We start from the raw sequence: 10928 nt of genomic DNA on the forward strand, positions 1-10928 counted from the left end.
TTATATATATATATAATACAACTTTTGTTAAAGAATAAAAGCCTTAATCTATATGAACGCAGTAAAAGAATGACATGTTTAAAACCAAGTGACTGAAAGATGTTATATTTATTTACAGGAAAACTTTCTTAAATAACGAAATAAGTATTTTTAATTCATGGACGCTGTTATGCTGACTGCTTCGTCCTCTACTTCATGAGATTGCCACGTAGTGGTGTTCAATTTCTTAGCGCGTTTTTCCAGGATACCATAAGCGAAATGATTAAGCAGAATACCTTTAGGTAGGGCAATACCTTGAAAGCGGTATAGACCATCCACGGGCTCATTTGTGAGTTTGTGTATTGCCGATACAGTAACGCGTCCTATCAGGTCGCTATTGCTTACCATAGGACCTTTGCTGATATCCACATGATCTCCCATACGATACAACGTTAATCTATCATTGTCGCTCTTTTTGACAATATTGGGTATTTGCTGGGACTTGAAAGGATTATCCTGAAAGCAAAGATGTGATTAAACTCTTATGAAGTAATTCTAAAGATAATAGTGTTAGGTTGTTCGGAAAGTTTGTATTAAATTTTCTAGCTCAAAACAGTATATTGTACATTTAAAAAGTTAGCAATTATAACATTCAATGCAGCAAAGTTTTAGCTTGAAGAATCTGATTTCTTAATTGCGATACAATAATTTTTAACGGAGTTATAAACAATTAAAATCAGAATGTTTTTTTTCTTTTACTTAACTCGTGAATAATTTAGAAACAAAAAATCGTAAGTACATTTTAAAAAACGATTTTGTAAGGAAAACTTCAAGCTTTTACGGTAGGTGTTTCATGTAGTCGAAAATTTTCGCAAACTTGTTTTGGGTATATGAAAGACCCACAAAGTAAAAAAAAATGTTTTATCTTTTTTAGCTCGTAGTTTCTTTTATATGTAAAAATTACCAAACTCACACAGAAACTCAAAAAATATAGTAAAAATATAGTAAGTTTGAAAGTGGAGATTTCAAAATTTTAAATCCCTTTTTTATATTTAAAATAATAAATTCGTTAATTTTTTTACGAAGATGTTATATATATAATTTTGAGCTAGAAAATTGAACAAACTTTCTGAACAACTTAATAAGTTTTGTAAAATAATATCCCACAATATATTCAGTTTTCATGATTAATAAATGAAGTGCAGATTTTATTCCATCTTTACCTGAAACATATCCAGCGCAACGCTAGACGGCACTTCCAACCTTTCCAGTAGCAATTCCTGATTCTTCAATTTGACAAAGAGTGCAGACATAGCACGTAATTCAGAATCAGTTGGCTGCCAATCTGGCAGATCAATAAATACATCGTAAATGAAGCTACCGGAAGTAATATTTGGCACAGGAAAACTGTGCAAGTGCACATTTACATTGTCCTTGAATGCAGAATCTGCTATGGCACCCAGGATAAACGAGCAAGTTCGCCAGAAGGCGTAGTTAACTGTTTTTATCAATGGGCTTTGCATGGTCACCAGTTGCAACTCACAGTCGCCTGTAAATGGCTTGTGCATGTCCCAAACTTGATTATTCACCAAGGCAATAGCAGACATCTTGGCGACACTTTCAGAAATGTGTCTAGCACAGTCGTACGGTGTAGAGATGTTCTGATTCATTGCCATCACAATTTCTTCTTCTGCCGATTTATATTTCACTTCTATCTTCTTGATTCTACCCAATTCTGATCGTTGTCTCCGCTTTTCCTCATCAAAAAGCTGATTTCTCTGTTTCCTTGCTTCTGTTTTGGACAACGTACCAGTGTATCTCGATGACACAATCTGTGCAGGTAGCTTCAAGCCACTTGCACAGAACCTCTTGCATCTACATGATATATTATTCTCAATTAACACAAATAATCGAAACTAAAACATTTATCAAATAATAAATATATCAATATATGGGCAATAAGAAAATCAACACTGTAATAAAATGCATTCACATAATATATATTCTTGAACATTATTGTTCAAAATGTAGATACAAACTTATTGATAATAAGTTTGTATCTTATTTTAGACAATATTATTTCAGAATATATTATGTGAATATGTTCTAACTATCATGCTGTTTTGATGCTTTCATTAATATACATGGCCATACATTAATATATTTATTTGTTGAATTTTGAGAGCTCTATTAAATAATTTTTGTTTTTTAAAACATTTACAATATATTACAGTATTGTAATAGAAATTTTTTTTATAATATACACGGTGATATTTATTTTTATTTTCTTCTTCTTCATTCATATTTGGAATGTTTTTTTTTGATAAAATTGCATATTTTTAATATATTTGCCTATTAATGTTAAAATAAATCACTCCGTAAGAATATAAGGTTGTTGAAATGAATTGTTTGTAATACGCAGATTCACACTCAAATTTAAAAAGTACAAACTTCTTTTTAATGTTAGTTTATAACAAATATCAAACTCTGATTTCCAGGATTTATCTTGAATCATTTTGCTGATTACAAGAGAATACCTCAATAGAAAATACAGATACATTATCTCTCTCTCTTCTCTCAAATCAATTAATTTTACTAAAACACTCACTAAACAGATGAAGATGAAATTAAATATATTATCTACAATTTTCTTAATATTTTAAATAATAATATATACCCATTGAACATATTGAGGTTAAGACGCCACAGCAATTTCTACAGATTTTGCGTCTGATGTACTTCGTAGGCCTCGCTACTTGACATGAGGTCTGTTTGCACTTTTTACACTTATGGTCTGTTTTCTGTTCCTGCACTAAACTGCACTAGCTCTCTTTCAACAAATATCAAACATATGTTGTTTCACTTTAAGTTCCAAAATTTATCTCGTTAGATCTGCTCGCGTTGCTTGTACTTTTTGCACTCAGATATCCGTTTTCTCCTTCAATGACCGATTACTCCGTTTTCTATGAATGAACTTTTGGTATGTGTTTGATATTTAGCAAAAGGAGAAAAATAATTTTAGTACAAGAATAAAAAGAGACCTATTATTTACCATCTTTTAAATTTTATCTTTTTTAAAGAACTTTTTCTTAGAGGAAAATTTAAGAGATTTCTTTTTTTAGCGGTTAGGGATTTTTTAAAATTTATATTAGGGGAAAATATTCAAAATATGATCTGGCAACACTGATTAAAGGAAAAAGAATTAAAGAAATGAAGTGGAGTAAAGTATATGTAAATGAACGTAGATTTTTGTTGTTAATTAAGTTAGTAAATAAAAAATATTTGATATAATTGTATACATCACGTATATAAATATAAATGTAAGTCAATATATATAAATAAAGTATTGAAAAACTATAAAAAGCCGGTTCCACAAATATAAGATCAACTTTAATCTCGGTTTAACTTGCCATTTATCTTTTTCTTAATTCTAAGAATTAGATAAAGATAAATAGTAAAGTAAGCTGAGATTAAAGTTAATCTTATGTTTATGAAACCGGACCTTAATATATGGTATTTATAATTAGCTGTTTATATCAAATCATCCTTAGTAACAATTAAAAAAACATGAAACAATATCATTCTTATTAATACAATATTCTGTTGACATTGCTATAAAATAAATTTTGTTTTACTTTGAGTAATATCTATTCATATATGCCATTCTATCATGTGTAAATTACTTGATATGACTATATCTTTTTTTTAGATTTATTTAAGCAAGTATTATAAGTTTTGAGTACATGCTGTGGAGAGAAACGGAATATGATATTTCTCGAAGAATTAGGAAGGTGTACTACAACAAATGAGACATGTCCAAATTGCGGACAACCTACAAACACATCCTTTTCAAGACTTGTGAAAGATACTTGTGGCCACACCAAATGCCGAATGTGCTTGCTGTATGAGGAGCATGGTTGTAAGATCTGTCAAACCCAACACTGTGTTCAAAGAGAAGGTATTCAGGATTATTTAAATAAAACGCTTGTGCTTTTTAATTGCTTTTTGCCTGATTCATCTTTTCTCTTTTTCTTTTTACATTAAAGAGAGAAGAAATTCAACTAGAAAAAAAGATCAAAACAACTTTTGAGTTTTACCCTTGTCAGATTTTTTCAATTCTGACTTTATGGTTTAAGTAATGCTTTTCGTCTTATAATAAAATTTTTAATGACACAGAAGAGCCACACATCGCAAATGAAGAGCAAAGTGAAATAAGAATATCACCATCTGAAGCAATCGTATTGCCGTTAGAATTAGTCATCAACAAGGATTCCAAGACTAAGGAAAATCATTTGGATTCAAACTCCACTGAATGCGGATCATTGAATCTCTATGAGAACATCACTTTTGATAACAACGAAGGAACCTATGGATCTGTAACAAATGACGCAGTCACTAATAATACAGTCACCAATGAAGCAGTCACTAATTACATAATCACTAATGACAATTCCAGCGAAACATACATTCCAAGACTAGAATCTTATGATGTAGCGTTAAACATTGAGAACCATTTAAGAAATGACAACGATCATAATTCGCAGAATCTGCAAAATCAACATGTAAAAAATGTAGATACCGATCTAATTTTTATATAATTATATAATTCATTTATATAAAAATTTTATAAATCCATTAATTATTGTGTTTTTCTAATAGTTATTGGAAAAACTATTAGAAGAACAGAGTGGCAATTGTTTATAGCATAAGCTGATGGATCATATTTTTTCTTGTTTACAGGACGATCAGTCAAAACTGAAAAATAGTGAGGAAATGGTTGTGGAGAAAAACAAAAATGTTAAACGTAATAATCGTAGTCATATAACAATACTGCCGGGCACTCCAGAAAGATATAAGTGTAATGTATGTGGTAAGATCTTTCGCAACAAGAAGGGCAAATGCTATCATGATGCCTGTGTAACAGGTATCAAGCCTTATCAATGTACCTTATGCGACAAGAGCTTCGTTAAACGCTCTCATTTCGAGTATCATGAGAGAGTCCATAGAGGGTATAAGCCATACAAGTGCAACCTCTGTGACAAGGCTTTCCCTCAGCAGAATAAGCTCAATAGACATATGTTTTCTCATAGCAGTAAGTGTACTTTAGAATTATCCAATTAGTTACAGTATGTTAATATTAATAAATTAATAAATAACAGGCATGAAAATTAATATTGTTGTAGTACTCTACATAGAGATTATTATTAAGTATTTTTTTTTAATTGCAAGAACATGATATACAGGATGATTTATTAACATTCTTTCAATATTATCTTAAATAATCATTTTTTCGAAAAATTAATTTCATAGAATTGTTTAATTTGTTAAGTCGACGAAGACAGAAAAATTATTTTTAAGTAAATTCTTAAAATAAATATCAGTCTTTTTTTCAACAAAATCATCTATTTTTATACATTATTTGCTGTTGAAAAAAAATTTTTTTAATGTTCCAAAAAAAATGTCTATCATTTAAAAAAAGATGTCTATCATTAATTTTCAAATATTTATTACAGAAAATAAATAAAAATAAAACTTTATTAATGATTCTATTACAAATAAAATATAGTTATTCAAGATAATAATAATATACAAACTACTCAATGAATTTGTATAACTGTAATTACATGTTATAGAGGAGAAGCAATTTCCATGTTCCGAATGTAATAAACGGTATAGTAAAAAGGATGATTTAAAAAATCATTTAAGCATACACAATTCAACGGCTATATATAAATGCAAGTCCTGTGACAAGTCTTTCTGCATATTAACTAATCTGAAACGCCACATGCAAACACATACAAGTAAATATTAGAAAAGTTTTTTCTATTCTAATGAATTTTATCTAAGTTTAAGCAGAAATTTTGTTTTTGAAATTAACTATAAAATAATTATTATGACATAAAATTATTTATCACATCTTTTCGATTTTAAAAAAAGTAATGATAATGAATTAATTATTGTTACTACAGACGAACGGCCGCACAGGTGTGATCAGTGCAACAAAAGTTTCAAAGAAAAATCTTTGTTAATACGGCATAAACGGACTCATGGGAAAGAAAGGCCATTCTCTTGCGCTCACTGTAATAAAGTTTTCTTGTCAAAGAGCGAATTGAGACGGCACTTAACTGTGCATTCAGGTGCGTCAAATATCACACTATTTTTATATGACGACGATTTATTATCTGGAATTCGCTCGTTTTTTCCAGACGAGAAACCATTTTCCTGCGAATACTGCCAGACCCTGTTTAGACGTAAGGACAACTTGAATCGACACATCAGGCACCATCATACCGAGGATAATTGCGAGGTGAGCAAAACGCCAGTCGTTGAAGTAGACCCGTCCTGTTCAGCAAAGAATAATCAACAACGACAGAAACAGAAGTCGAAGAAGACACAGTCGAAGAACACCGGTAAAATAAACACGACACCCGTGAGCTCTGATGATCAGATCAACTCACGGCTTGACTCCATGGGCAATATCACGCCTGTAATAAGAGCTACTAATGAAGTGAGTAATGCAGTACCAGTGATCAATGGACCCATTAATATCAGACGGCTCGAGGATAGAACCGACAGGAAGATATTTACATACACAGAACCGATTCCGATTGCTGAAGCAGTGGTGCTTAACTGTCGGATCGAGGAGAAGTTGTATCCACAAAGTGCCAACAGCCACAATTACTTTGTGCGTAACTACCTTAAAGACAGAAACTCCAAGGTGAATTCGTATCCTAACAATAAACCAGCATCGCAAGAAAATCACAATTCTGCATCCTCACAAACTGAGACACTTTTTCCAAGAGTAACAATGGATCAGAGAGATTCCACGGCTGACGTCTACAACGAGGGAGTTACAGGATGCGAAGAAGAGGATCAGGATGAAAACGAAGATGAAAGACATTCTGAAAAAAGAAGGAATTTTATGGATCACGAGAATCCTGACACTATTTCTGTCCAAGAATCTAACTGCGTCTCTACGATTAAAAAGCATACTATACAGTCGAAAGAATGTACGAAAGTAAACTCAACGAATAATAGTAGTTCGGATATAACAACGAATAATACACTGCCACAGGATTCTCAAAATAGTTGCGGAAAGAAGCAAAGTGATATGCATTGGAGACGCAGAATTGCGGAGACACTAAAGCAATGCTGATCTTATACAAATCGGTTCATTTGAATATTACGGTCAGAATTAAAAAAAATTCAGCCGCAATTTGGATGAAAACTTTTCTTAGAACTTTTTTATAATTTAAAAAAAATTTTATATAAATTTTAAAATATTTCAGAATGTCTGTACAATTTTATATAACATTTTTAAATTTCTTAGATTTTTATACGAATTAAAACACTTTTCAGAAGAAAGTCTATACACCTTTTTTAGAATTTTTATTCTGAAATATTCTAAAATTTTTAAGATTTCTCATTCTATTGTTTTTGAAAATTTATAAAATCTAAAAAAATTAGCCTTTTTTTAGATATCTTCAAAAATTAAAAAAATTTTTTTTAATATAACCATTTTTTTACCAGAGAAATATAAGTGCAATATTAAATGGCGAGAAACATGAAAAATTCGTATAGTAAATCGTTCTTATAATTCTAAAATTATTTATAACGAAATTATGACTGAAACAAGAAACATCATTCTTTCTACTTTTTTATATATAAATTATATTGACTTAAATCATTGCAATACATATACATATAGGTACGACTTACAATCTCAACTGGAAATAGTTTGCAAATCAAGACTGATTATAGAATACTGATTATATGGCGCCTAATACAATCATATATCTTAAATGAGATAAATAAAACATGAAATCCATATAGAAAATACAGATGCAATTAAAAATAACACAACGTTTATTGGTCATCCTCTCTCTCTCTCTCTCTCTCTTATGAATTTTTAAAGTCAGTTTACACTATAAATAGAGGTAAATTTAGCATATTATTTATATAATTATTATTGACGGTTTATTTACAATAATTAAATTATTTTCACAGAATAATTGCACCGCAAATTAAATTATCTTTGCATCGGCCTTATATAAACATTAAAAAACAGGACATGCTAATTATTGGCGCATATTTTAACAAGATTTATTCTTGTCTCTTAATACTAATTTTTATTGATTACAGATGTTGCTAAAAGAATTTTGCAGAATGAGAATTTGCAAGATAAAGAACTTTTGATAAATTTGTCACTGTATACGCAAATCAACATTAATAACTTTTAAACGTAAATATTAGAAAATTGTCTCTTTCGTAGCTAATTTTTCTCGTTATTTTTTAAAATTATATATAAATTGTTATATATAATATATAAATATAATAACATATAAAAATTCATTAATTATTTAAGAAACAAATTTTGGCATGTCAAATGCGATGCTTGATTGGTTTCGCAAAATGAATATTCAATTGAGGAAGAGACGGAATAATTTTTAAGTAAACTGAAGAATTCATGGATCTAAGAATCTATTCATAATCCTCTTCATCGGGTCGGACTTGAACTTGAGGAAACCGTCTGAGAACCTGGTGCTGTTGCTGTTGCGGTCGTCTGTGCTGAAGGGGGATGTTAACTTCTTCGGGGCTGCGGAATACCTGATTTATCGGGAGACGATACTGTGGGAGTTCTGTAGGCAGTGGACGGACCGACGTAGGGATGCTGTTCAAACTTGGCTGTGGACTCACAAGGACCTGTACAAGACCTAACCGTTAACGTGTCAATACAGTCAATACAGTCGATTGAAACAAGATTATATAATTTATTTCACATTCACTATAAATAAATAGAAGCAGCGGATAAAATAACAAAATTTTAAAACTTTATTATTAGAAAAATTTTTTTATGTAAAAATTAAATAAAAGAAAAATGCGAAAATATAAAAAATTTTAAACTTTGTAGTATATACTAAATTATCTACTTAAAACTCAGATTTTTTAAGATTATAAAATTAGAGACATCATGGCTTCTATTTTACAGAGCTTTTAATTGTGATTATTAAAGTAATCATCGTAATTCAAAGATAGTAAACACACCTGCGGTGCAGGACGACGCACTGGGGCGGGTGTAGGGGTGATTTGGTAATCACCAACTTCCCTTTCATCCGTGTAAATATCAGAGGGATAATACCTCTCGCTGTATCTTAAAGTGACGTTGGGCTTGGTCTCGGCTTCTTGGAGATTCAGAGGTTTATACAAGTACTCATTGACGAAATGATACTGCGAGCTCTTCTGACAACTGATGTCACCGCTGGGTGGCATGCAGATTAGATGTACCTGATACAGTGACGAAGTAAAATATGTTTTAGTTTCGTTAAACTCGTCACCGAAGCGATATTTTTCTTAGGCCCAGTTTCACAACTTAATTCTTAACCGAGGTTTAACTTATTCCTTATCTTTTTATAATTATAAAATTGGAAAGAAATAAAAAATGAATTGAACTTCGGTTCAAGAGTAGAGTGTGAAATTGGGGGTCTTAATAAATTATATTTTCTTTTAATAGAAAAAACAGCAATCAATAAAGAATAAGAAAGGACATTTGTAGTTGGTCCACTGACCTGGTGGAAAGTGAAGCCTTCGGGACAGATCCACGAGTGCTTGGCGTTGTCTTGACAGTAATGGAAGACCTCGCAGTTGAGGTCTTCGTCAGCGTAGTAGCCAGTTTGCTTATTGACACAGTCGAATCTGCTTTGGGGTAGAAGAAGGCTAAGACGATCAGGTTCCTCCTTCTCTTCCTCGAGCTCTTCCTTAGTGGGTCCGTCGGGACCGAATTGGGACTGCGGACCTCGAATGGAAGCACGCGATGAAGAACCAACGCGGATGGCCTGAGTATAATCGCGAGTGTCTATCGGTGTCGCCGTTGGTTTGCGATACAACTGCAATACATGCATACAATTTAATATAAAGTATTTAATAAAAATAAAACATATATATATATATATATAATGCGTAGATAAATGCATATAATTTCTAAACTCACCGGTTGTTGATTAGAATTCCTATAGATTGGCGTCGGCGACGGCGTGGGAGTCACTGCGTTATCCTCGTAACTGTTATCACGGAATCCCTGGGCCGAACTTAAGCCAGGCGAGTAAAGTGGTCCTAAGCTACTTGGCTTTCCGGGAAACGAAACAGCTCTGGTTTCTAAGTCATAAGAATTCTGCGCCGCAACGGCGGAACCAAGCAATCCCAGAAACACCCAATACATCCTGCAAAATATGAAAAATTCTTGTAATTCAATGCCTGGAGGAAAATACAATGTCTTATTTATCTAAGTAAATAGAGCAGAAACTATTAATTGTTTAAAATATTTACGCTTTTAATTTTATATTAAATTCTTTAAATTACTTTTTTATACTATTTGTTACATTTTATACATATTTTAATAATTACAGCTTTGAAATTTTTTATATGTATTTATATTTCTATAAAAATACGTTTTTCAAAAAAATTTTTTAATTTTTCTGGAATCATAATACATATATAATATAATTATACCTCAGACAACACAAAATATTTATGATAAATATGAATAAATATTTTCACGACATTTACTACGTTTTATGGGCGTAGCCAAAAGAGGGGAGACAGTGGGCCCTCGGCCCTTTCCTTAAATCTATTATACCAATTATTATTATTATTATATTATAATATATAGAATATTATATATTATTACAAAACAGAATAAAAATAATCACAAATTTACAGTATAATAAGATAATTTCTAAATTTATGAGTATATTCACAAAAAAAGAGTACATTCACAATGAATATTAATAAGTATTCACAAAAAATTATTTTAGAGAAGAAAACAGAATTGCAGATGGAAGTTTTAGAAAGAAAATCTGAGATGGTTACTGTTATAAATGTAAGTTTTTCTAGATCGAAGAATATCTCTCTCTCTCTCTCTCTCTCTCTCTCTCTCTCTCTCTCTCTCTCTC

General features: G+C 31.1%; 3 protein-coding genes across 5 annotated transcripts in view; 1 reads left to right on the forward strand and 2 right to left on the reverse strand.

The window, feature by feature from the left end:
• Positions 1-100: 100 nt before the first annotated feature.
• Positions 101-2736, reverse strand: mRpL39 (mitochondrial ribosomal protein L39). The gene is made up of 3 exons (XM_018537276.1): positions 2657-2736; positions 1203-1854; positions 101-495 (listed from the first exon to the last, which is right to left on the reverse strand). Exons 1-3 carry the CDS (start codon positions 2665-2667, stop codon positions 151-153), a joined length of 1008 nt encoding a protein of 335 aa, XP_018392778.1. The 5' UTR covers positions 2668-2736; the 3' UTR covers positions 101-150.
• Positions 2737-2917: 181 nt separating this feature from the next.
• Positions 2918-7135, forward strand: LOC108771716 (zinc finger protein 502). 2 transcript variants are annotated; one of them, XM_018537079.1, is made up of 7 exons: positions 2918-2959; positions 3689-3937; positions 4156-4550; positions 4720-5071; positions 5613-5780; positions 5949-6116; positions 6186-7135. In XM_018537079.1, exons 2-7 carry the CDS (start codon positions 3745-3747, stop codon positions 7133-7135), a joined length of 2226 nt encoding a protein of 741 aa, XP_018392581.1. In that variant the 5' UTR covers positions 2918-2959; positions 3689-3744. The 2 variants fall into 2 exon arrangements, with proteins under 2 accessions (XP_018392581.1, XP_018392589.1); XM_018537087.1 differs by lacking the exon at positions 2918-2959 and adding an exon at positions 3267-3299.
• Positions 7136-8360: 1225 nt separating this feature from the next.
• Positions 8361-10928, reverse strand: part of LOC108771822 (uncharacterized) — a 10580-nt gene continuing 8012 nt past the window's right edge. Inside the window, exons 2-5 of one of the 2 annotated variants that reach the window (XM_018537195.1) lie at positions 9968-10196; positions 9546-9863; positions 9025-9264; positions 8361-8682 (exon numbers count right to left, since the gene is read on the reverse strand). In XM_018537195.1, coding sequence (XP_018392697.1) covers positions 8461-8682; positions 9025-9264; positions 9546-9863; positions 9968-10195 — 1008 coding nt within the window. In that variant the 5' untranslated portion in view covers position 10196 and the 3' untranslated portion in view covers positions 8361-8460. Of the gene's footprint in view, positions 8694-9024; positions 9265-9545; positions 9864-9967; positions 10197-10928 lie in introns of both variants that reach the window. The other variant, XM_018537205.1, reaches the window with a different exon arrangement.

Source organism: Cyphomyrmex costatus, unplaced genomic scaffold (genome assembly GCF_001594065.2).
Source record: "Cyphomyrmex costatus isolate MS0001 unplaced genomic scaffold, Ccosl1.0 scaffold100, whole genome shotgun sequence".
Lineage (NCBI taxonomy): Eukaryota > Metazoa > Arthropoda > Insecta > Hymenoptera > Formicidae > Cyphomyrmex > Cyphomyrmex costatus.

Coding starts and splice junctions, on each gene's coding strand:
- mRpL39 (XM_018537276.1), bottom strand. Junction 496..1,202: donor TTGCGCTGGATATGTTTCAG/GTAAAGATGGAA, acceptor CTTTGCTTTCAG/GATAATCCTTTCAAGTCCCA.
- LOC108771716 (XM_018537079.1), top strand. CDS start 3,745: ATGATATTTCTCGAAGAATTAGGAAGGTGTACTACAACAAATGAGACA. Junction 5,781..5,948: donor CCACATGCAAACACATACAA/GTAAATATTAGA, acceptor TTGTTACTACAG/ACGAACGGCCGCACAGGTGT. Junction 6,117..6,185: donor GCACTTAACTGTGCATTCAG/GTGCGTCAAATA, acceptor CGTTTTTTCCAG/ACGAGAAACCATTTTCCTGC.